General features: G+C 42.7%; 1 protein-coding gene across 3 annotated transcripts; it reads right to left on the reverse strand.

The window, feature by feature from the left end:
• Nucleotides 1-10,359: 10,359 nt before the first annotated feature.
• Nucleotides 10,360-26,067, reverse strand: LOC106566752 (sodium- and chloride-dependent GABA transporter 1). Of its 3 annotated transcripts, XM_014135110.2 has the most exons (15): nucleotides 25,774-26,067; nucleotides 24,321-24,699; nucleotides 23,912-24,043; nucleotides 23,626-23,726; nucleotides 22,880-22,989; nucleotides 22,590-22,722; nucleotides 21,809-21,943; nucleotides 21,600-21,703; nucleotides 20,081-20,205; nucleotides 19,828-19,940; nucleotides 14,482-14,613; nucleotides 13,843-13,945; nucleotides 13,331-13,431; nucleotides 12,868-13,035; nucleotides 10,360-12,643 (listed from the first exon to the last, which is right to left on the reverse strand). In XM_014135110.2, exons 2-15 carry the CDS (start codon nucleotides 24,547-24,549, stop codon nucleotides 12,140-12,142), a joined length of 2,190 nt encoding a protein of 729 aa, XP_013990585.2. In that variant the 5' UTR covers nucleotides 24,550-24,699; nucleotides 25,774-26,067; the 3' UTR covers nucleotides 10,360-12,139. The 3 variants fall into 3 exon arrangements, with proteins under 3 accessions (XP_013990585.2, XP_045549027.1, XP_045549026.1); XM_045693071.1 differs by lacking the exons at nucleotides 23,626-23,726; nucleotides 23,912-24,043; nucleotides 24,321-24,699; nucleotides 25,774-26,067 and adding an exon at nucleotides 23,380-23,383; XM_045693070.1 differs by lacking the exons at nucleotides 23,626-23,726; nucleotides 23,912-24,043; nucleotides 24,321-24,699; nucleotides 25,774-26,067 and adding an exon at nucleotides 23,175-23,193.
• Nucleotides 26,068-26,312: the final 245 nt, after the last annotated feature.

Here is a 26,312-nt window from a genome sequence, read left to right on the forward strand (position 1 = left end):
CGTGCCATGGATCATCACTACAGGCTTCGTGCCATGGATCATCACTGCAGGCTCCGGGCCATGGATCATCACTGGAGGCTTGGTGCATGGAGCCGACACAGGGCGTACCAGGCTGGGGAGACGCACTGGAGACTGGGTGAGTGGAGCAGGCACAGGGCGTACCAGGCTGGAGAGATGCACTGGAGGCCGGGTGCGTGGAGCAGGCACAGGGTGTACCAGGCTGGAGAGACGCACTGGAGGCCGGGTGTGTGGAGCAAGCACAGGATATACTGGGCCGTGGAGGCGCACTGGAGGTCTGGAGCGTAGGGCTGGCACAACCCGTCCTGGCTGGATGCTCCCTTTAGCCCGTCAAGTGCGGGGGGCTGGCACAGGACGCACTGGGCTGTGAAGGCGCACTGGCGACACAGTGCGTAGAGCCGGCACAGGATATTCTGGACCAAGGAGGCGTACTGGAGACCAGGAGCGCTGAGCCGGCACAACCCGTCCTGGCTGAATGCCCACTCTAGCCCGGCAAGTGCGCGGTGCTGGCACATGACGCACTGGGCTGTGAAGGCGCACTGGCGACACAGTGCGTAGAGCCGGCGCAGGATATCCTGGACCGAGGAGGCGTAGACTTTCCCACCCGAGTCACACCCTGACCTAACCAAACAGGGAGAATAATAAGGATCTCTAAGGTCAGGGCGTGACACCCTGCCTGCCCTGCTTGGTCCTACTCATCCATCCATTGACTTGGGGACTGTGAATGGGCAGGGCCCTGAGCCTCTCTGACAGATAGGAATAGAAAGCATCGGTCACATCAGAGCTCTGATTCACTGCAGCTCCCAGTCCAAACCTGTCCTGAAGGCCCTCCTAGTTACAGAAAGATGGCACTTGTAGGTTTTGTCATCTTACCGTATGACTACATATTTCCCAAACCTACAAATACCTCTGCTACTACACACTGTGATTTTATACATAATAGGAAATTAAAAAACTCAATACATATACATAGCCACAAAAGTGAAACTATTGCTTTGCCATTCCAGATAAGGCAGGAGAACACAATGTCAATCCGTAAAGTAATTTAGCTGTTCTTTCATCCCAGGAAATAACCTGCGCCCAGCGCCCTGCTTTCTTCTACATTTCTGTTCAGTTCGCCTGGTTGTTGTTGTGCCTCATTTGCATGCGGCATTTGACCCAAGCCGTAATCTACAGTGACTCTTCGATAAGCCCCTGGCACATTGGGGAGATGTCGTAAGCTGTGACAAAAGACAAGACGAGCTAGAACAAACTGAAGGTCACTGGGGACAACCTTCTGATTAATAAAAATGTTCATTTTTTTGTGTATTTAAATTCCCCTTCTCTGATATAGACTAATTCTAAATCATCTGCAGAGGGTTCGATACCTACCAAGTGTCTTCCTAGGCTCTGCTAACATTCAGGTTATTTATTGAAAAAACATGTTTTAGGTTTTATCAACTGGGAGACAGATGGTAACATATTCACCAGAGAGTTATCCAAACAATACCAATATTTTTACACATATAGAAGAAGCTAGTCTAGGGCAGGGGTGTCAAACATGCGGCCGGGGGCTATTTTTGGCCCAGGAATTGATTTTGTGTGGCCCCTACTTATGCTTCAAACATTAATCAAGTGCTTCAAACAGGGACAATATTTGAGCATACCTTTCCCTGTAGTAAGTGCTGGTATGAGGCAACCAATTCCAGTGGGGGTGTGGGATGGGTAGATTACATTCCTCCCTCATTTCTGGAGGATGCATAATCTTCAGAAGTGGAGGATTTGTTAAAAAGGACCTTTGCATGTTCTTAAGGCACGTGTGTTAACTTCCCATGAGTTGTAGTGGATGACTGGGTTACCTACTTGATGGCTGCTATAAGCCTCTGATACCTCTGTGCTGAAGAATACATTGGCTGCCTCTGAGCCCTGGAGCCTAAAGTAACCACAGCATGCTGTATCTGCTGCATTATGAAAATATCTGATCAAACAGGTTGTGCTGAGTAAATGCGTATCGATACAGCATTAGCACAGATTCAGTGAAGGTGCTGAAATCAGCTAAGATTCTAGGGTTTTAATATATTTTTTATAAACAAGTTCATTTCAGCTTGGTTCTTATTGAGATTGGAAGCAAAGGTCGATGTATGCAGAGGCTTAGCACGCTTGAAATCATCTCAGCCCCTCTGCTGGAAAAATCCAAGAGCACAACATCTTCTGATTACATTGACATGTAGATTCATGCATCTGTAAAGATTAGTTATTCATTAATGTATTTTTGCTCAGTCAGACGGAGGTCAGGGGCAAACACAGCACAAACCTAGAAGAAGAATAGGAACCATCACAACAACAAAAAAAGAGCCCACATCAGAAATCTGGTGACCCCCCCAGAATTCTTAGGAGCCATCTTGGATATGTCCCAAAAATGAAATGGTTAGGGGGTAATAAAACATCAAATCAATTCGAACTTTATTTGTCACATGCGCCGAATACAACAAGTGTAGACTTTACCGTGAAACGCTTACTTACAAGCCCTTAACCAACAGTGCAGTTGGTTAAGGGCTTGTAACACAATAAGAATAACAATAATGAGGCTATATACAGGGGGCACCGGTACAGAGTCAGTGTGTGGGGGTACAGGTTAGTTGAGGTAATTTGTACATGTAGGTGGGGGTGAAGTGACAATGCATAGATAATAAACAGCGAGTAGCAGCAGTGTACAAAAAAGGAGGGGGGGTCAATGTAAATTGTCCGGTGGCAATTTTATTAATTGTTCAGAAGTCTTATGGCTTCAGGGTAGAAGCTGTTGAGGAGCGTTTTGGTCCTAGACTTGGCACTCCGGTACCGCTTGCCATGCGGTAGCAGAGAAAACAGTCTATAACTTGGGTGACTGGAGTCTCTGACAATTTTATGGGCTTTCATCTGACACCGCCTATTGCATAGATCCTGGATGGCAGGAAGCTTGGCCCCAGTGATGTACTGGGCCATTCGCACTACCCTCTGTAGCGCCTTACGGTTAGATGCCGAGCAGTTGCCATACCAGGCGGTGATGCAACCGGTCAGGATGCTCTCGATGGTGCAGCTATAGAACCTTTTGAGGATCTGGGAACCCATGCCAAATCTTTTCATTCTCCCGAGGGGGAAAAGGTTTTCTTGTGCCCTCTTCATGACTGTCTCGGTATGTTTGGACCATGATAGTCTGTTGGTGATGTGGACACCAGGGAACTTGAAACTCTTGACCTGCTCCATTTCAGCTCCGCCGATGTTAATGGGAGCCTGTTTCGCCCGCCTTCTCCTGTAGTCCACGATCAGCTTCTTTGTCTTGCTCACATTGAGGGAGAGGTTGTTGTCCTGGCACCACACTGCCAGTTTTCTGACCTCCTCCCTATGGGCCGTCTCATCATTGTCGGTGATCAGGCCCACCACTGTTGTGTCGTTAGCAAACTTAATGATGGTGTTGGAGTCATGTTTGGCCACGCAGTTGTGGGTGAACAGGGAATACAGAACAGGACTAACGACACCCCCCTGAGGGGCCCCAGTGTTAAGGATCAGCATGGAAGATGTGTTGTTGCCTACTCGTACCACCTGGGGCCGGCCCGTCAGGAAGTCCAGGATCCAGTTGCAGAAGGAGGTGTTTAGTCCCAGAGTCCTTAGCTTAGTGATGAGCTTCGTGGGCAGTATGGTGTTGAACACTGAGCTGTAGTCAATGAACAGCATTCTCACATAGGTGTTCCTTTTGTCCAGGTGAGAAAGGGCAGTGTGGAGTGCGATTGAGATTGCATCATCTGTGGATCTATTGGGGCGGTACGCGAATTGGAGTGGGTCTAGGGTTTCTGGGAGGATGCTGCTGATGTGAGTCATGACCAGCCTTTCAAAGCACTTCATGGCTACCGACGTGAGTGCCACGGGGCGGTAATCATTTAGGCAGGTTACCTTCGCTTCCTTGGGCACAGGGACTATGGTGGTCTTCTTGAAAGATGTAGGTATTACAGACTCGGTCAGGGAGAGGTTGAAAATGTCAGTGAAGACACTAGACAGTTAGTCCGCGCATGCTTTGAGTACACGTCCTGGTAATCCGTCTGGCCCAGCTGCTTTGTGAATTTTGACCTGTTTAAAGGTTTTGTTCACATTGGCTACCGAGAGCGTTATCACACAGTCATCCAGAATAGCTGGTGCTCTCGTGCATGCTTCAGTGTTGCTTGCCTCGAAGCCAGCATAAAAGGCATTTAGCTCATCTGGTAGGCTCGCATCACTGGGCAGCTCGCGTCTGGGTTTCCCTTTGTAGTCCGTAATAGTTTTCAAGCCCTGCCACATCCAACGAGCATAAGAGCCGATGTAGTAGGATTCAATCTTAATCCTGTATTGACGTTTTGCTTGTTTGATGGTTCGTCTGAGGGCATAGCGGGATTTCTTATAAGCGTCTGGAAAGCGGCAGCTCTAGCCTTTAGCTTGATGCGGATGTTGCCTGAAATCCATGGCTTCTGGTTGGGATATGTACGTACAGTCACTGTGGGGACGACGTCGTCGATGCACTTACTGATGAAGCCGATGACTGAGGTGGTGTATTCCTCAATGCCATTGCATGAATCCCGGAAGATATTCCAGTCTGTGCTAGCAAAACAGTCCTGTAGTGTAGCATCTGCGTCATCTGACCACTTCCGTATTGATATGTTCAAGAACAGATGCTGCTTCTGATGTGTGTATGCTGTACTGTAAAGGGAAAACCTCATAATTATCAGTCTTTTGGTCCTAGCAGCAGAATGATTTTTCCTCTTCTAAGTGGGTTATGATGATTAATCATAGTGGCCTGATTGAGTTTCTAAACCCCAGCGTTCTGTCATCCTTTCATAAAAGCATCATGGATCACCAGTTTGCTCATGTCCTCTCCTGCGGCCACACTCCTAGCACTTTTACTTTTAAAATAGTCTCACCACCGACTGTGCCAAGAAATGCTAAACACCAACAATTTTTTTCACATACACCATTTTTTTGTCAGGAGGAATGTCCGATAAGGTCCTATGGTCCTCAGTGTGGTATTTTTTATGTGGAGGTATAAGGCATATCTGTCACATGTGTACAGTGCCTACGGAATGTATTCAGAACCCTTTACTTTTTCCCTCATCAATCTACACACAATACCCCATAATGACAAAGCAAAAACAGGTTTTTATAAATGTTTGCTAATTTGTAGACATTTTTGCATATCTTTTAAAACATAAAAAACTGAAATATCACATTTACATAAGTGTTCAGATCCTTTACTCAGTACTTTGTTGAAGCACCTTTGGCAGCGCTTACAGCCTCGAGTCTTCTTGGGTATGACGCTACAAGCTTGGCTCACCTGTATTTGGTGAGTTTCACCCATTCTTCTCTGCAGATCCTCTCAAGATCTGTCAGCATGGATGGGGAGCGTTGTTGCACAGCTATTTTCAGGTCTCTCCAGAGATGTTAGATCGGATTCAAGTCTGGGCTCTGGCTGGGCCACTCAAGGACATTCAGAGACTTGTCCCGAAGCCACTCCTGAGTTGTCTTGGCTGTGTGCTTCGGGTCGTTGTCCTGTTGGAAGGTGAACCTTCGCCCCAGTCTGAGGCCTCGATCCTGACTAGTCTTCCAGTCCCTGCCACTGAAAAACATTCCCACAGCATGATGCTGCCACCACCATACTTCACTGTAGGGATAGTGCCAGGATTCCTCCAGACGTGACTCTTGGAATTCAGGCCAATGAGTTCAATCTTGGTTTAATCAGACCAGAGAATCTTGTTTCTCATGGTCTGAGTCTTTAGGTGCCTTTTGGCAAACTCCAAGTGGGCTGTCATGTGCCTTTTACTGATGAGTGGCTTCCGTCTGGCCACTCTACCATAAAGGCTTGATTGGTGGAGGGTCTGAATACTTATGTAAATAAGGTATTTCTGTTTTTATTTGTAATACATTTGCTACAATTTCCAAAAACCTCTTTTTGCTTTATCATTATGGGGTATTCTGTGTCGATTGCTGAGAAAAAAAAATCGATTTCATAATAAGGCTGTAACGTAATAAAATATGGAAAAAGTAAATGGGTCTAAATACTTTCTGAAGCCACTGTTTGTATCAATGGAGGTTGCTGAGGGGAGAACGATTCCTAAAAATGGCTGGAATTGAGTATAATGGCTGGAATGGAGTGAATGGAAGGGCTTCAAACACATGAAAACCAAAGAAAAACATGTGTTTGATACCATTCCGTTGACTCCATCCCAGCCATTATTATGAGATGTCCTCCCCTCAGCACCCTCCACTGGTATGTATGGTAAAATATATGCTGTATTAACAGTCGATGTATCTATCTTTATGGGTCTCTATATGGAGAAAGACTTGTATTTCCAATGAAAATTGTGTTATATTTATCACAATTTGATGCTGCAATGCTGAATTTTGATTTCGGAACAGAAGACTAACTGTGTTCTGCTAGATTGCTTCCAACTAATCAAGAGCTTCCTTCTTGTGTCCTCCCCAGCTGAGAACGATGATCCATTGTCTTTGTGGACATAAGACATCAGCTTCAGTGGCCTCAGTGGTGACTGGTTTTCATGGGTAATGATGCTAAATTACACTACTGAGAATAGGGAGGCTACTAAGCCATCCATCATCGGCAAGTTTATATGAACTGCCATTATGGGCATTATTCAACCCCCAATTTGATATGAAGCTACACACACACACACGCACGTACACACGCACGCCAACACACACACACAATTTGCCACAAGCTACTAGAGGGTATGTCTCATTGTTTGCGAGTCATTGTTGTGGTGTCAGCTGGTGCAGTCTCGTTTATCACACTGGAAGCTAATGTATGCAGCAGCTGCAGGAGGTTGGGGAGAATGAAGGAAGACACACACACAGCTGTAAGAGGTTGGAGAGATGAGGTGGGTTGGCACGCCAGGCCCCGGGGCCAGAGCTGTTTTGTGGTGATGTTTTTCTAGCCTGCTGGGGCTTCGCTATCAGACTGTGTTTCTGACACACTACTGTACATCACAAGGGAAGGTTTCAGACATTTTGCTCTCAATGTCTTTTCATGGTTGTTCTAAACTCTCCAAAAGCCAAATGTTTTGGTTTGAAATTATTTATTGTAGTGAAAACGTTGGCCTGGGCTACTGTTTACTTTGGCAGGATTTCTTTCCCCCGGTTTACTGAACAAGGGATTTACTTTGCATTTCTAGTTTCACACCTGATTCTATAGTACACGTCCATGGTAATAGTAATTAACAATTGCCTTTATATGCTTTTCCGTTCTAGCTATATATTTGCTACAAATCCTTACATGTTTTTTTCTAGATAGCATTTTCTTAAGTGTGTAAATCTATAAATTACAAATATCATTACAAATATCTTGTGTCTCTTTTTAGAGACTCAAAACACTTGCCAATTACTACTCAGAGGTTTGATGCTGTCACGCCCTGACCTGAGAGAGACGTTTTTCTCTGTTTGGTTAGGTCAGGTCAGGGTGTGACATGGGGTGGGCATTCTATGTGTTGTATGTCTATGGTGTCTTTTTCTTTGATTGGCCGAGTATGGTTTCCAATCAGAGGCAGCTGTCATTCGTTGTCTCTGATTGGGAATCATACTTAGGCAGCCCTTTTTCCCACAGTCAGTTGTGGGATCTTGTCTTTGTGTTGCATGTGTTTGCACGCCTAGCTTTTGGTTAGTTTTATTGTTTTTGCTAGTTCACTTTGGAAATAAATATTATGAACCCAACTCACGCTGCGCCTTGGTCTCCTCATAACGACGAACGTCACAGATGCAGACTATACGCTGAGCGTACAAAACATTAGGAACACCTTCCTAATATTGAGTTCAACCACCTTTTGCCCTCAGAACAGCCTCAATTCGTCGGGGCTTGGACAATGTGTTGACAGTGTTCCACCAGGGATGCTGGCACATTTTGACTCCAATGCTTCCCATAGCTGTATTAAGTTGGCTAGATGTCCTTTGGGTGGTGGACCATTCTTGATACACACGGGAAACTGTTGAGCGTGAAAAACCCAGCAGTGTTGCAGTTCTTGACACACTCAAACCGGTGTGCCTGACACCCTACTACCATACCCCGTTCAAAGGCACTTAAATCTTTTGTTTTTCCCATTCACCCTCTGAATGGCACACATACAGAATCCATGTCTCAATTGTCTGAAGGCTTAAAAATCCTTCTCTATCCTGTCTCCTCCCCTTCATCTACACTGATTGAAGTGGATTTAACAAGTGACATCAATAAGGGATCATAGCTTTCACCTGATCAGTCTACAGTGGGGGAAAAAAGTATTTGATCCCCTGCTGATTTTGTGCGTTTGCTCACTTACAAAGAAATGATCAGTCTATAATTTTAATAGTAGGTTTATTTGAACAGTGAGAGACAGAATAACAACAAAAAAATCCAGAAAAACGCATGTCAGAAATGTTATAAAATGATTTGCATTTTAATGAGGGAAATAAGTATTTGACCCCTCTGCAAAACATGACTTAGTACTTGGTGGCAAAACCCTTGTTGGCAATCTGTAACGGCTGTCTGTGGAAGTAGACCAAGGTGCAGCGGAGTTAGTGTTCATCTTGAGTTTTAATTAACGAACACGATACAACAAAACAAGAAAACCGACAGCCAAACAGTACTGTCAGGTACAAGACACTAAACAGAAACAATCCCCCACAAAACTCAAAGGAAAAACAGGCTCCTTATGTGTGACTCCCAATCAGCAACAACGAACTACAGCTGTGCCTGATTGGAAGCCACACACGGCCCAAAACAAAGAAATACAAAAACATAGAAAAATTAACATAGAACGCCCACCTAATGTAACACCCTGGCCTAACCAAAATAAAGAACAAAAACCCCTCTCTATGGCCAGGGCGTTACACAATCACAGAGGTCATACGTTTCTTGTAGTTGGCCACCAGGTTTGCACACATGTCAGGAGGGATTTTGTCCCACTCCTCTTTGCAGATCTTCTCCAAGTCATTAAGGTTTCGAGGCTGACGATTGGCAACTCGAACCTTCAGCTCCCTCCACAGATTTTCTATGGGATTAAGGTCTGGAGACTGGCTAGGCCACTCCAGGACCTTAATGTGCTTCTTCTTGAGCCACTCCTTTGTTGCCTTGGCCGTGTGTTTTGGGTCATTGTCATGCTGGAATACCCATCCACGAGCCATTTTCAATGCCCTGGCTGAGGGAAGGAGGTTTTCACCAAATATTTGACGGTACGTGGCCCCGTCCATCGTCCCTTTGATGCGGTGAAGTTGTCCTGTCCCCTTAGCAGAAAAACACCCCCAAAGCATAATGTCTCCACCTCCATGTTTGACGGTGGGGATGGTGTTCTTGGGGTCATAGGCAACATTCCTCCTCCTCCAAACACGGCGAGTTGAGTTGATGTCAAAGAGCTCCATTTTGGTCTCATCTGACCACAACACTTTCACCAGTTGTCCTCTGAGTCAATCAGATGTTCATTGGCAGACTTCAGACGGGCCTGTATATGTATTCTTGAGCAGGGGGACCTTGCGGGTGCTGCAGGATTTCAGTCCTTCACGGCGTAGTGTGTTACCAACTGTTTTCTTGGTGACTATGGTCCCAGCTGCCTTGAGATCATTGACAAGATCCTCCCGTGTAGTTCTGGGCTGATTCCTCACCGTTCTTATGATCATTGCAACTCCATGAGGTGAGATCTTGCATGGAGCCCCAGGCCGAGGGATATTGACAGTTCTTTTGTGTTTCTTCCATTTGCGAAAATCGCACCAAATGTTGTCACCTTCTCACCAAGCTGCTTGGCGATGGTCTTGTAGCCCATTCCAGCCTTGTGTAGGTCTACAATCTTGTCCCTGACATCCTTGGAGAGTTTGGAATCTGATTAATTGATTGCTTCTGTGGACAGGTGTCTTTTTTACAGGTAACAAGCTGCAGTTAGGAGCACTCCCTTTAAGAGTGTGCTCCTAATCTCAGCTTGTTACCTGTATAAAAGACACCTGGGAGCCAGAAATCTTTCTGATTGAGAGGGGGTCAAATACTTATTTCTCTCATTATAATGCAAATCAATTTATAACATTTTTGACATGCGTTTTTTTCTGGATATTGTTGTTGTTATTCTGTCTCTCACTGTTCAAATAAACCTACCATTAAAATTATAGACTGATCCTTTCTTTGCCAGTGGGCAAACGTACAAAATCAGCAGGGGATCAAATACTTTTTCCCCCCACTGTATATCATGGAAAGAGCAGGTGTTTCTAATGTTTTCTGTTTAGTATTTGAGAGGTCTATTATGATGACCTAATTTCACAACATCAAAAGCTACTGTACAGCAAACACTATATTATGCTTGAGCACAGTAATAAACAAATGCAGGACAGTTATTCATATTTTCTATAATTCTTTATTTTTTCAGCTTTTTTCTTTTTTTATAACATGACAATCGTGCTTTATCATATGACACCATTTAAATACATATCATGTTTATATTATGTTGTACATTAGGCAGTGAGACAGTTAAAAATATACAAAACAATATAATTTTTTACTAGACATAGTTTCTATTTTTAATATAATCGTCAATGTCTTCATTGTCATCATCATTTTGTATATTTCTGTAAGATATGTGCTTTAGTTTCTGTGAAAATATTATTGCAGAAAACAGCAACTCCTTTCGAATTTTTTCAACATTTAGACAATAACTTCCAATGTATTACAAACATTCACAGTTACATGTTTTACACAGTACAGTTTTACAACAAGGTTCCAGAGAAAACTGTGGTAGAGTAACTTTATACAAAAGTGACAGGACATGAACTGTAGCCATTTCACATTTCCACTTTGTTGCTTTGCTTTTCAAAGTCAACTTGTTTTGTTGGACCAAATGCTTTTCACTATAGCTGCCATAGAAGCAAACTAGCATTGTCTTAACATGCCATGGCAAAAGTTAAAGCTTTGTGCTTTTCACTAGTAAAGCAAAGACAACGAAAATACAATTAGAAACAGACCACTCTTCTACTGGCCTGCACCTATACATCTACATATGTATTGCTGAATACATACTGATCAAACTATAATTGATCATTACACATAAGAGTGAACAAAAAAGGACTATCTTTAAACATAGAGTTGGTCCAATATTGTTTTCTAGCATACAAAGTGATTTTCTGGAGATCAGCCAAGTCATGCAAACAGACTATGGCTTGGCATAAATTGGTTGATAACTGGCTTAGAGCCTTCTCTGTTCTCGTTTTGGATCTGTCAGGAGACATTTTGGAATTTTATCTGATGTTACTGAGGAAAGCATGCAAAAAAAAGTAAACAGGATTGACTGTCAGCATTAAGGGATAGTCAATGTTTGTACATCACTTTTCTATACCCTGTGCTTTTGCATTTTATGTCTGTTTTTGATACCCTGTGCTTCGCAAACTGAACACTGCATGGCATAGATAGTTTTTGCTTTCGTCTGCCTACAATGTTGGTCCTCGGTCACAACACTGATAGTAGAAAACATCCTACAAATAATTCTAAAAATGTTTCAATCACATAAAAGTAAAAAATAAAAATAAAAATGGTGATAAAATAACAGTCTCTTTCACACAGAAAATATTTTGCAACGTTAATACTGGATAAATCCAGGGTTCGTTGACTTTAAACTTCTTATTGGCATTGTGCTTCTTCATCAGAGTTCCCTCATTGCCATGTGGCTTGTAATCAGCCCCACAGAGTGCAAGTAAGGCTTAGTAAACAACCACAATAATTTGACCCTGTCCCTTGCACTCTCCCATGGTGACCATTTTGTTCACTAGAACTTCATCTCTACTATAGTCACACTGTATTTACTTGGTTCATGAAGATATTCAACAAATTGCTATTCTATATTTTCAATCTTTTTTTTCTCTCACAGTATTACACAGTATGCTTACATATTTTTTTTACCCAGATTACAGTAGAATTTGTGAACACTAACAGTCTTTGATTTTTGTATTTGTAATGCATACCAATAAAAAAAACATTAGCTTTACAAATGCAGAAAAATTAAACATGATTTTTAAATCCGGTTTGATCAGATATTGCCCATGGAGGTAGGTGAATCAATTAAAATATTGGAAGTCCTTGGTAATGTTCGCTGTTGACTGCACTTTCTCCATGAGGGTTCTGCCTTGTCTAGACATTGGCCTCTGCGTTGGTTCGGTTGGTAAGGTTGGTTGAGTTGGTTGAGCTCGCTATATTGGGTGGTGGGATGGCTGGCTCAGTTGGCGTTGGGCTAACTGGATTGGGTGGTGGGCTGGTAGGGCTGGTTGGGTTGGCTGGAGTGATAGGGACGGTAGGGACGGTAGGGACGGTAGGGACGGTAGGGACGGTTGGGACGGTCGGACTGGTTGGGTTCACAGGGCTAGCCAGAGTAACTGGAATGGCTGGAGGTGTTGGGCTGGCCGGGACTGCAGCAACCGGGCTTGTAGCAGTTGGGTTGGCAGGACTAGCTGGGTTGCCAGAACTAGCTGGGTTGCCAGGGCTCGCTGGGTTGGCAGGGCTAGCTGGGTTGGCCAGGTTAGCTGGGTTGGCCGGGTTAGAAGGACTAGCTATGTTGGTCTCCGCAACCACTGCCTCAGGCCCATTCTCCTGCGGCCGTCGGACCACTGCAGGCGGCTGAAACATTATCTGCAGGCGCTGAGAAAAATTCACAACAAAACAGTTCATTAAGTAACACAATGACTGCATCTCCAACATGTCCAGAGAGGAGAACCTGACTGAAAGGAAATGTTATACTAGTTCTTAAACATGTTTTTTTTTACCATTAAGGTTACATATCAATTATCACCAAATTGCATTGATTCTCTTGCTCTTAGAGAAACGGGAGAACTATATCAATAATCATTAATCATGTTACTTACCTCTTTCCAGGTGCCCTTGAGTCCGAGATACATGTAGACCATGTAACCAGGAATGAGGACCATGGAGGACAGAGCCATGAGCCAGCCCACTCCCTGGCCCCAGGCGGGGAACACATAGTTGTTCAAGGTGAGAGGAACCATTTGGACTGCACTGAACAGGAACACCCCCTGTGGGAGACATGGTACGATCCTTATTAATCCTGACACCACCACTTCTTAGGCACTTTCTGTCTCTGTCTCAAAATTGCTTGAGGCAGGTCAGTGACTGATTGATAGATTTTATTTGACAGTAAAAAATAATAGATATATACACACAGTACAAAGCTTTTTTTTTTTAAACGTGACCAGGATTGCACAATACAGTTATTTCCATTGTGGTCCCTATTATCATTATTGATGTTATTGGTTCTTTTCATTTTTCATGTCATTATGTTGTATTGGATGTGTATGGTGTACTACTTACAGCCACAATGAGAGGAGTGAAACAGACCCAGCATAGCTTCCACCATATACAGGGCTTGTAGCCAATCATCTCCTGGATGTTGTCATAGAACTTGTTCACACCTGTGAGACAAATGAATGCATGATCAAAGTATTCAAATTCAATTTCTTCCAATTTACCGCTAGTCTGCCATGAATTGTGATGAGGAAGGAGAGGTGGTGTAGTGTAGGACACGTGAGCAGAGTTGAAGTCCCAGGGGTTGAAGCTGGACTAATGTCTTTGGACAGGTGTGAGGTCATTCTATCATTCAACTTTCAAATTTACCTAGACCAGCTAGTTCATTCATTGTTCATCCCCTCATTTTAGGAACAAAGAGAAAACGCTTTAATTTCTTTTTCACAAATGTTGCCTGAGGATATATCACTGTAACAAGTCATTTTGTCATGCTGAAATAGGGTGTTTCTGATGTATACTATTCACTGTAATAATGTAGCTACTGTGTGTATTTGATGTTGCCTAGAGACTCTACCTACCATAGAACCAGGATATGGAGATGCACTCAAAGAAGACCAGGAAGAGCAGACACATCCCACTGGCAGAGTAGTAGTCGAAGAGCTTGAACACGTACAGGCCTCCCTAGTGACACAACACAGATGGGTGAGTCACACTACGAGAAGAACCCATATGCAGCGGTCTGTGGTCTCTACATTATATCAATGTCCTCATCTCAGACGGAAAAATGAGTGTTGGGATCCAATTTCAACAGCATGTGTAATCAAACAAACAGAATGGTCTAAACAAATCCTTTTTTATATAAATTAAATTAAAGAGCAATAGTGTTATCCAATGTAATTCACATTTTCTATCAACTACTGTATCATTGAGCTTGGAGGTTTAACTGGTTGGTCAATGGCATTAGTGGAATTGACACAGTGACGAGAGAGAGAGAGAGAGAGAGAGAGAGAGAGAGAGAGAGAGAGAGAGAGACAGAGAGACACAGAGAGAGAGAGAGAGAGAGAGAGAGACAGAGAGAGAGACAGAGAGACACAGAGAGAGAGAGAGACATAGAGAGAGACAGAGAGAGAGAGACAGAGAGAGAGACAGACAGAGAGAGAGAGACAGAGAGAGAGAGAGAGAGAGAGAGAGAGAGACTGTTCTGTGGTGTGCTGTACCTGTGTGATGTTGGACAGGCCGATCAGGTAGGAGACCAGGCAGACAGCAGCGATGAAGAGCTCTCTCCTGCCCCTCAGTGCCCTGGGAAACTCATCCACCAGAGCTGTTATAAAGCCCTCCACTGTGCAGAACTACACACACACAAAATGGGGGACACTCAGTTAAAAATGGGAGATATTTACAGTACTTTCTTTAGTATCTATGCAAGGCAACACTTCATGTTTCTTCTATAATTGATGGTCTTATTCCTATTTGTAATTTATTTTACAATAAATACATTTTTATGAACTGCATAATTTGTTAAATTGTTATTTATTAATTTTTTTAGTTAAAAGGACCAAAAAAGTGCACTGGTAATTGGAAATTACAGGGACATGGATCCCTAGAAGGATAGTATCACTGTTGTACATTCATTTTACTGAATGGGCAAATATACATGTGTTTATTTACAACATGGTGGTCCATGTATGGTATGATAACCATGTAACAGTTGTAACTAATGACCAAGATGATGGATATTGATGGATTATATTAAATTAATTCAGATCATGGAAAGCATACATTGTAATAACCAACATATTATCCAGAACTAACTAAATAAATGGTAGAATATATATATATATATATATATATATATATTTATTTTATTTTGTATATATATATATATATATATATATATATATATATATACACAGTGCATTCTGAAAATATTTAGACCCCTTGACTTTTTCCACATGTTGTTACATTACAGCCTTATTCTAAAATGGATTAAATAGTCCCTCCCCGATCAATCTACACACAATACCCCATAATGACAAAGCAAAAACAGGTTTTTAATTTGTTTTGTTAATTTATAAAATAAAACAAAATATCAAATTCACATAAGTATTCAGACCCTTTACTCAGTACTTTGTTGAAGAACCTTTGGTAGCGATTACAGCCTCGAGTCTTCTTGGGTATGATGCAACAAGCTTGGCACACCTGTATTTGGGGAGTTTCTCCCATTCTTCTCCGCAGATCCTCTGAACCTCTATCAGGTTCGATGGGGAGCGTCGCTGCACAGCTACACTACTGGTCAAAAGTTTTAGAACACCTACTCATTCATACAAGGGTTTTTCTTTATTTTTACTATTTTCTACATTGTAGAATAGTGAAGACATCAACATAATTAAATAACACATATGGAATCATATAGTAATGAGAAAAGTGTTAAACAAATAAAAATATATTTGAGATTTGAGATTGTTCAAATAGCCACCCTTTGCCTTGATGACAGTTTTGCACACTCTTGGCATTCTCTCAACCAGCTTCATGAGGGATTGTCATTGAGAGAATGCCAAAGCTGTCATCAATAGAAAGGGTGGCTATTTGAAGAATCTGAAATATAAAATAGATTTTGATTTGTGTAATACTTTTTTTGTTACTACATGATTCCGCATGTGTTATTTCATAGTCTTCACTATTATTCTACAATGTAGAAAATATTAGAAATAAAGAAATCCCTTCGATAAGGTTCAAGTCCGGGCTCTGGCTGGACCACTCAAGGACATTCAGAGACTTGTCCTGAAGCCACACCTGCGTTGTCTTGGCTGTGTGCTTAGGGTCGTTGTCCTGTTAGAAGGTGAACCTTTGCCCCAGTCTGTGGTCCTGAGTGCTCTGGAGCAGGTTTTCATCAAGGATCTCTCTGTACTTTTCTCTGTTCATCTTTCCCTCGAACCTGCCTAGTCTCCCAGTTCCTGGCGCTGAGAAACATCCCCACAGCATTATGCTGCCACCACCATGTTTCACTGTAGGGATGGTATTGGCCAGGTGATGAGCGGTTTCTGGTTTCCTCCAGACGTGACGCTTGGCATTCAGGCCAAAGAGTTCAATCTTGGTTTTATCAGAACAGAGAATCTTGTTTCTTATGTCTGAGAGTCCTTTAGGTGCCTTTTGGCACACTCCAAGCGGGCTGTCATGTGCCTTTTTCTGAGGAGTTGCTTCCTTCTGGCCACTCTACCATAAAGGCCTGATTGGTGGAGTGCTGAAGAGATGGATGTCCTTCTGGAAGGTTCTCCCATCTCCAAAGAGGAACTCTGGAGCTCTGTCAGAGTGACCATTGGGTTCTTGGTCACCTCCCTGACCAAGGCCCTTCTCCCCCGATTGCTCAGTTTGGCCGGGCGGCCAGCTCTAGGAAGAGTGCTGGTGGTTCCAACCTTCTTCCATTTAAGAATGATGGAGGCCACTGTGTTCTTGGGGACCTTCAATGCTGCAGACATTTTTTGGTACCCTTCCCCAGATCTGTGCCTCGACTCAATTCTGTCATCGGAGCTCTACGGACAATTCCTTAAACCTCATGGCTTGGTTTTTGCTCTGACATGCTTTGGGATCTTATATAGACAGGTGTGTGCCTTCCCAAATCATGTCCAATCAATTTAATTTACCACAGGTGGACTCTAATCAAGTTGTAGAAACATGTCTAGGATGATCAATGGAAACAGAATGCACCTGAGCTCAATTTCGAGTCTCATAGCAAAAGGTCTGAATACTTATGTAAATAAAGTATTTCTGTTTTTTATTTTGAATTAATTTGCAAAAATAATGAAAAACCTGTTTTCACTTTGTCCTTATGGGGTATTGTGTATAAGAATTTAATCTATTTTAGAATAAGGCAAAACGTAACAAAATGTGGAAAAAGTCAAGGGGTCTGAATACTTCCTGAATGCACTATCTTTTTATTTCACTAGGCAAGTCAGTTAAGAAAAAAATCTTATTTACAATGACGGCCTACGAACAGTGGGTTAACTGCCTTGTTCAGGGGCAGAACGACAGATTTTTACCTTGTCAACTCAGGGATTCGATCCAACAACCTTTCGGTTACTGGCCCAATGACCAAAAGTATGTGTACACCTGCTGAACATCACATTCCAAAGTCATGGGCATTAATATGGAGTTGGTTCCCCCTTTGCTGCTATAACAGCCTTCAATCTTCTGGGAAGGCTTTCTGCTAAATGTTGGAACATTGCTGCATTGATTTGCTTCCATTCAGCCACAAGAGCATTTGTGAGGTCGGGCACTGATGTTGGGCGATTAGGCATGGTTCACAGTCGGCATTCCAATTCATCCCAGAAGTGTTCGATGGAGCTCTGTGCTGGCCAGTCAACTTCTTCCACACCGATCTCGAAAAAACATTTCTGTATGGACCTTGCTTGGTGCACGAGGGCATTGCCATGCTGAAACAGGAAAGAGCCTTCAACAAACTTTTGCCACAATGTTGGAAGCACACGATCGTCTATAATGTCATTGTATGCTGTAGAGTTAAGATTTCCCTTCACTGGAACTGAGGGGCCTAGCCTGAACCTTGAAAAACTGCCCCAGACCATTATTCCTCCTCCACCAAACTTTACAGTTGGCACTACGCATTCGGGCAGGTAGTGTTCTCCTGGCATCTGCCAAACCCAGATTTGTCTGTCAGACTGCCAGAAGGTGAAGCATGATTCATCACTCCAAAGAACACGTTTCCACTGCTCCAGAGTTCAATGGCTGCGAGCTTTACACCACTCCAGCCGACGCTTGTCATTGCTCATGGTGATCTTAGGCTTGTGTGCGGCTGCTCGGCCATGGTTACCCAAGCTCCCGACAAACAGTTATTCAATCAATCAAATGTATTTATAAAGCCCTTTTTACATCAGCCGATGTCACAAAGTGCTATACAGAAACCCAGCCTAAAACCCCAAACAGCAAGCAATGCAGATGTAGAAGCACGGTGGCTAGGAAAATCTCCCTAGAAAGGCAGAAACATAGGAAGAAACCTAGAGAGGAACCAGGCTCTGAGGGGTGACCAGTCCTCTTCTGGCTGTGCCGGGTGGAGATTATAACAGTACATGGCCAAGATGTTCAAACTTACTTATTGTACTGGCGTTGCTTCCAGAGGCAGTTTGGTACTTGGTAATGAGTGTTGCAACCGAGGAAAGACTATTTTTATGCACTACAAGCTTCAGCACTCGGCGGTCCTGTTCTGTGAGCGTGTGGCCTACCACTTCGCGGCTGAGCCATTGTTGCTCCTAGACGTTTCCACTTCACAATAACAGCACTTACAGTGGACCGAGGCAGCTCTAGCAGGGCATACATTTGACAAACTGACTTGTCGGAAAGGTGGCATTCTATGACGGTACCACGTTGAACGTCACTGAGCTCTTCAGTAAGGCCATTTTACTGCCAATGTTTGTCTATGGAGATTGCATGGCTGTGTGCTCGATTTTATACACCTGTCAGCAACGGGTGTGTCTGAAATAGCCTAACCCACTAATTGGAAGGGGTGTCCACATACTTTTGTATGTATAGTGTATTTCCATTAGTTTTTAAGCACTAGCAACCCCATTTTGGCAGCGACCTTGAAAATATAACTCTAACATGTCAAATAGCCATTTCTCTTGCTGTATGTACGAACACTTACAATTCCATTACAAAAATAGTCAGAGCGCAAGTGTGTAATATTGTGATTTACCTGTTTTGTGTAAACGGGAGTAGCAGCATTTAGCATAATTGCTAGCAGACTCAGTGGCCCTAGAGTTAGGCTAGCCAAATATCATACACAAGCTGAAAGCATGAGAACAGAGCACCCGGGGGCAGAGAGAGAGGTGATATAGTTGCATTAAAATGAGTTGACAGTAAAAGTCAAGGCTCAGCTATCTGTCCACTAGGAGGAAATAAATATTAGCCAGTGTGCTTCTCATGTGGAGAGACCAGAGAAAACCAGTGTCATATATACCTGTGCTTACACATTTAGGTCAGAACCTAAGTGTCACGGTTGTCGTTGGTAATGGAGGACCAAAACGCAGCAGGTATGTGTATACTCATCTTCTTTATTATAAGAAAAGAAGGCAAACCCAAAATAAACACGTATACAAAAAGAAACACACCGACAATAAACAGTCCTGTAAGGCTTGACGCTATACACGGAACAATCTCCCACCAATGACAAACACACCCTAATATATGGGACTCTCAATCAAAGGCAAATAGACAACACCTGCCTTCAACTGAGAGTCCCAACCCCAATTAACCAAACATAGAAACAGACACACTAGACTAAACATAGAATACATGAAAATCAAACAGTGCCCAAAAACCCCGGAATACTTCAATCAAATGCCCCTTCAACAAACACACCACCCCGAACCACGTCCTGACCAAACTACAATGACAATTAACCCTTATACTGGCCAGGACGTGACACCTAAGTAGCCTGGTCCCAGATCTGTAGGTGCTTTAGCCAACTCCCCTGACATGGTATGACAACAATAGTGAGAGGATTGGGCTAAAGCACCAACAGATCTGGGAGCAGTCAATGAAAACAGCCTTACCTGACTGTCAATCCCCAGCATCAGCAGCATGGAGAAGAACAGGATAGCCCAGAGAGGAGAAATAGGCAGCTGGGTCACAGCCTCGGGGTATGCCAGAAAAGCCAGGCCTGGACCTGCATACCAAACACACAACACAACGCATTAGCTCGCTGTTCTACGGGCTGCATTTCTCTGTGTGGATTGAGGCGGTGAGCAGGAGTCAGAATAGACAACATTACTCCCCTATTGTGCTCTGAGGGAGCATTGAGTTTACCTGAAGCTGCGACTTCTTGTATTGGTCTGTTAGTCACATTCGCCATGAAGCCCACAATAGAGAAGATGACAAAGCCCGCAAACATGCTGGTGAAGGAGTTGATGCAGCACACTATGATAGAGTCTCTGGGGAAAGGAAACATGAAAACGTCCTGTTGTCAGAGCTTAAGGTGATCTGTCATCTCTTCTGTAACATCATCACGGATTCCTAAAAAGGCCTTCTCAGGAGAGAGTTGATTCCTTATTATTGCTGAGTGGAAAACATATCCCTGCTTAGTAACATTTAAATTGGCCACATAAGGTGTGCAATGATATTGTAAAAATATATGTAATTTGCTTTTTGTATAACATTCCAATGGGGAACAATGTTCTTTTTTCCAAAGAAGTTTAATGTCACAGTAATACCCAAATATTAAATCATGCAATGTCCATTTCTAATGGATGTCAAGCCCCTATTTGCAAAGAAGAGTTTTCCAAAATCCAGCCTTATTTACAAACCTAATTGCATCATATAAAGTGTGGCCTGTAGCTAAATAATATTGGGTTGCTAATAAACAACAAGTAAATTGAAATAAACGCAAGCTGAGTCTGCATCATTATATAACAGATGAGCAATTTGTGTGACCTAGAAGCATGGATGTGCTGTTTGGGGAAGAGGTTGTGTAATTGTTGGCAAATTTTATTTGATGTATACTACCACATCCAAAGCCATATGAAGGGCCCCATATCAGACTGAATTATAGTATACCGAACAAAAATATGAACGCAACATGTAAAGTGTTGTTCCCATGTTTCAAGAGTTGAAATAAAAGATCCAGAAATGTTCATTACGCACAAAAAGCTTATTTCTCTCAAATGTTGTGTACAAATTTGTTTACATCCCTGTTAGTGAGCATTTCTCTTTTGGCAAGATAATCCATCCACCTGACAGGTGTGGCATATCGAGAAGTTGATTAAACAGCATGACCATTACCCAGGTGCACCTTGTGCTGGGGACAATAAAAGGCCACGTTTAACCACACCAGCCCAGGACCTCCACATCCGACTTCTTCACCTGTGGGATCGTCTGAGACCAACCACTCTGACAGCCAATGAAACTGAAGAGTATTTCTGTCTGTAATAAAGCCCTTTTGTGGGAAAAACTAATTTTGATTGGCTGGGCCTGGCTCCCCAGTGGGTGGGCCTATGCCCTCCCAGGCCCACCCATGACTGTGCCCCTGCCCAGTCATGTGAAATCCATAGATTAGGGCCTAATTAATTTATTTAAATTGACTGATTTCTTATATGAACTGTAACTCAGTAAAATAATTGTAATTGTTACATGTTGCATTTATATTTTTGTTCAGTATACTTTATCGATTGTAATAACGTTGGTTTAGGCTTCTCATTGTACATGGCTGATAGTAAGGTCCACTTTACAGTCACATTTACTGTTAAGGTATACTGGTCAAATTGTTGCCTTTTCAGGTCTTGTCTGATACATTATCTTTCCATTTAATAGAAGCCTACCTCCATCTTACCTGTAAACATTATTATTAAAAGGGTTATAGCTGCCAAGAGCTATCAGTGAGCCCAGTCCCAAACCGTAGGAGAAAAATATCTGAGTGGCAGCATCCAGCCATACCTGACAAGGGGAGAGAACCATTTAGCCATTTGACAAAGGGGCTGAAAAATGAATGACTCCCATACAGGTATTTGTCTTACATAGAATGATAAGTTCATTCAGTACCTCAGATTCTTTTAGTTTTTCAAAGTTAGGGGTGATATAGAAGAGAATTCCATCTATAGCTCCAGGTAGAGTCACTCCACGGCAGAACAGAATGAAAAGCATGAAATAGGGGTACGTGGCCGAGAAGTACACAACCTAGAAAGTGAAATAATTGAGTCACCATCAACAGGAAATGAATGCATGTTAACACTTTCAAGTGCAGATGAGCTATACGCCATTGAACCAACACATTTGCAATTCAGTCTCTTCTTAAACAAAGGCCTTTTCTTTAGAGAGGAATACCAATGGATTTATTGTCCTCCAATCTCTCGCACAAAGAACAGAAAAAAAGAGACGAAAATAAATAACAGAAATCCAGTCAAGAAATGTTGTGGTTTTGTGACCACAACAAATGTTATTTTCTATGGTCACATGACACATTAGATATCCAAATCGTAACAACACCAGGGAGTAACATTGTTCCAACTGAGAGAGAGAGAAATGGGAAAAAACAGATTTTAGAGGGCTTGTTCGCTCCTCCTCATCATCAAATTTCCCCCCAATTTTCTGTATCAGGAGAATTGGAATTAGAGAAGGCCCCATGAGCCTGAATATGATTACTGAACATGTGGGTTTGATGGTTCTCCTCTCATTCTAAAAGTCTATCTGGGCAATAGTCAGTGCAATATAAATGATTGATGAAGGTGATATGACAACGATTAATATTGCATCACTATCACACATTGGATGACAGAGAGCTTTTGCATACACCTAAATCTGCCATGAGAAACCAATCTCTTACCTTGCCAGTCCAGCTCACCCCTTTCCAGATACAGAAGTACACTAGGACCCAAGCGATGGCCAGTGTTATTGCCAGTGGTGCTCGGATCTGCCCTGGTTTTTCCAAGCCATCGGTCATTTGATGCATGTTGCGCCTATAAGATCAGAGAGAGTAACAATAAGACTAATATACAGACTGGGAGAATGCTTTGCAGCAAAGGAAATGTCATTTTATACTTCTCAAGCAGTCATGCAGGGTACTATAATGCTGTGCTGAAGCAACAACAAAAAAAGAAGCAGTTAATGTCTTACTCCCAAAACTCCATCACCGCGCTGGTAAGATTGGTGTTATCAACTATGCTGTAGTTTGAGTAACACTTTTCTGTGTTCCATGGATTGCCACATGAGCTCCATGGAAGTTCCTGAAAAACAGAAGGATAACGTATAAAAACAGAAGGATAATGTATGCTTTCCTCCATGACACAATGAGAAATCCCACATGGCATCAACAAGCATGTTACAATCCTCAGAGAGCATAGAGCAAAGCTGGAACACATGTTTGTCTCATCCCCATGTGGTTTGTAGGTGGTAAAGGTGTGGTACTTACAGTGGTAAAGGAGTTGTAAGAGGTAAAGGTGTGGTACTTACAGTGGTAAAGGAGTTGTAAGTGGTAAAGGTGTGGTACTTACAGTTGTAAAGGAGTTGTAAGAGGTAAAGGTGTGGTACTTACAGTGGTAAAGGAAATGTAAGAGGTAAAGGTGTGGTACTTACAGTGGTAAAGGAGTTGTAAGAGGTAAAGGTGTGGTACTTACAGTGGTAAAGGAGTTGTAAGAGGTAAAGGTGTGGTACTTACAGTGGTAAAGGAGTTGTGGGTGGTAAAGGTGTGGTACTTACAGTGGTAAAGGAGTTGTAAGAGGTAAAGGTGTGGTACTTACAGTGGTAAAGGAAATGTAAGAGGTAAAGGTGTGGTACTTACAGTGGTAAAGGAGTTGTAAGAGGTAAAGGTGTGGTACTTACAGTGGTAAAGGAGTTGTAGGTGGTAAAGGTGTGGTACTTACAGTGGTAAAGGAGTTGTAGAGATAGTAAATGGCCCAGGCAATGATGACAATGTAATAAATGTTAAGCCAGAAGGCCAGGACAGCTGCTGCAAGGCCAACACCTATGAGATGGAAATTTATGACATTTTTTGTGCATGCTCCTAATGCTCCAACATATTCATAGAGACTTACAGAAGAACATAAAGATAGCTGCACAAGGGGCCACCTGACTACTAGGAATTTGATTTGATACAAAAAAAATGCTTTTAGACATACAGTAAGAGCATTGCATGAGTAGAATGTATACCTTTGAATACGGGAGCCAGTTTCCAGACTCCAAGCCCACCAATTGAGGTGTATTGACCAAGAGCAGTCTCCAGCAGGAACAGGGGCATCCCAGCGAATATGAGTGTCAAAAAATAGGGGATCAAGAAGGCTCCTGCATAGACACAAGTAAATCAAACCAAATATAAACGTCAGAATAAAACAGACATACGCAACTGAATGTTACTTACAGCCCACTGTGGAAGCTAATTGGAATCTTATTCAATTAGGATATGAAAAATGCGTGTCTGTGCTCATACACAAGGGACATTGTGGTAATCACTTTTCATAATAATTAGGGTGCTCAAAATTGACTAAGCACAGGCCTACTTAAGAGTGAAATGAGCTTAGGTTATATGTAGGTTATATGACTTTTTTAAAATCCTGTTTACCTCCACCGTTTTTTCCACAGAGATATGGAAATCTCCATACGTTGCCCAGTCCAATTGCATAACCTACACACGACAGAAGGAAATCGAATCGCCCTCCCCATGTTTCTCTTTCGGGAAGATCCTTTTTCGTATTTTCCCCTTTCACGTCCAGTGACTTGGGTTTGTCATTAGTTGCCACTTCGTTAAGTTCTGTTACTTGTCCATCTGCTTTGGTGCCGTTCGTAGCCATGTCTCTCGATTTGTCAGTGGTCCTGGCCTTTGAAAGGGGAGCTTCAGCACCAGTCCACGCAGACAGCAGCTTCGCAGCTTTTGGCCAAAACCTCTGAACCAAATGTTTGGAAGCAGGTGAAGGCTATAGGGACAGTCTGTTGCCGTTAACCTGGAATCGGTGAATACAGTGATTGGTCAGTTTTTGAGTGCGCACTCACATTGGGAAATTGATTAAACCACATGATTACGTTCACAATAGATTTGCTACTGAATGGGATTGTATGTAGCTTGACTGTTCAATACACACCTTGGCTTTTGTAAATTACTGAAAATAAAATGCATTTTGAAAGTTCGATTTTTTTCGATCGACTCCACTCTAGACACTAATAAACGTCTCACCAAACATATGCAATGCAGAGTCTGAAACACAAGAATGCTATAAAAACACAATAATGGCACATTAATGATGGCACAGGACTTTTCCACCCAAATAATAACGCATACGATAGGTTTGTACGTAGATTGTTTATTGGCTATAAAGCCTACTTCTCCTACCCACAATATTCTTACAATCAAACCAACACAATTTGCAAATGAATACAGTCCAATGTCGAGAATGCACATCACCGAATGCATCATTATTTGCAAAGAAAAAAACTTTCAGACATTGTTATTATCCATGCCACCGAGCTCACGCGCAAAACGCAACATCGCAACATAACATTCGACAATTACATATGCACATCCAATCTGAGAGAGCAACAATTACACCATGCAACTGACACATGCAGATACGCTTACTAATTACCTATACACTGATTTAAGTGGACAGAAAAACCGACAGCAATGTCTCAACCAAACTGGATCACAATTGCATTGGGGAGACAAAGGAATGCCCAAAGCGTAAAGCTTTACGCACCAGGCTGCACAAATTACATTCGAGGAATAGAGAACAAAACGCACTCCTATATGACAAAAAAATGGACACAGTTATATGAACCATTCAATCAACCGGGAGAGCCGTCTATTCTGCATTTAATTGGCTATAAAACAAGGTGTATTTTCTTTATTACCTAAAGTCATTATGGTTACAACAGTTCCATACTGTCACGTTAAACTACGAGTTAAATCACCGTCTTGCTTGTTGCTTTATCCCTGACTATGAACGATTCACGGAATTGTAACACCGTGAAAGGCATTGGTAGGGAATTCACACACACATCAAAGAATCTAATTTACTCACAATGAAGCTGCGCTCTCTGCCACCGAGGATGTGCTGCCTGCCACAAATCTCGAAACGAGGTATCCGTAGATTCCCTCTGAAGTTGTAAACTTCCAGTTTTACTTGGAACATAAATATATTGTTTTTCCATTAAAAGACTTGGAACAAGCGCCACAAGTGTCCTAGAGGAGAGCGCACACGTATCCGGCTGCCGGGAGCTGTCCAGCGGCGCGCGGTGCTGACGAGGTGGCTAAATCAACACTAGAAGCAGCCGCTTCGCCTTGTGCGACTGTCTAACGTCAACAACCAGAAACGTTGGGGGGAGCACAATTCTCAATTCCCATCTACATAGCGTCAATGTCATCTGAAAGTCGCCCCCCCCCCCCACACACACACACACATCCAACACTGGCATAGCGATGGAGCATGTTTTCTCAATATTTCATGACTTTTTGTTTTCTCTGTTTTACTAATGGACAAATTCTGACAAATTCTAAAGCAGTGGTCAGACTTAGTTAACTTGAGATTCACCATTAGGCTAACAAACAAGGTTATCCGAC

This window comes from Salmo salar, chromosome ssa13 (genome assembly GCF_905237065.1).
Source record: "Salmo salar chromosome ssa13, Ssal_v3.1, whole genome shotgun sequence".
Taxonomy (NCBI): Eukaryota; Metazoa; Chordata; class Actinopteri; order Salmoniformes; family Salmonidae; genus Salmo; species Salmo salar.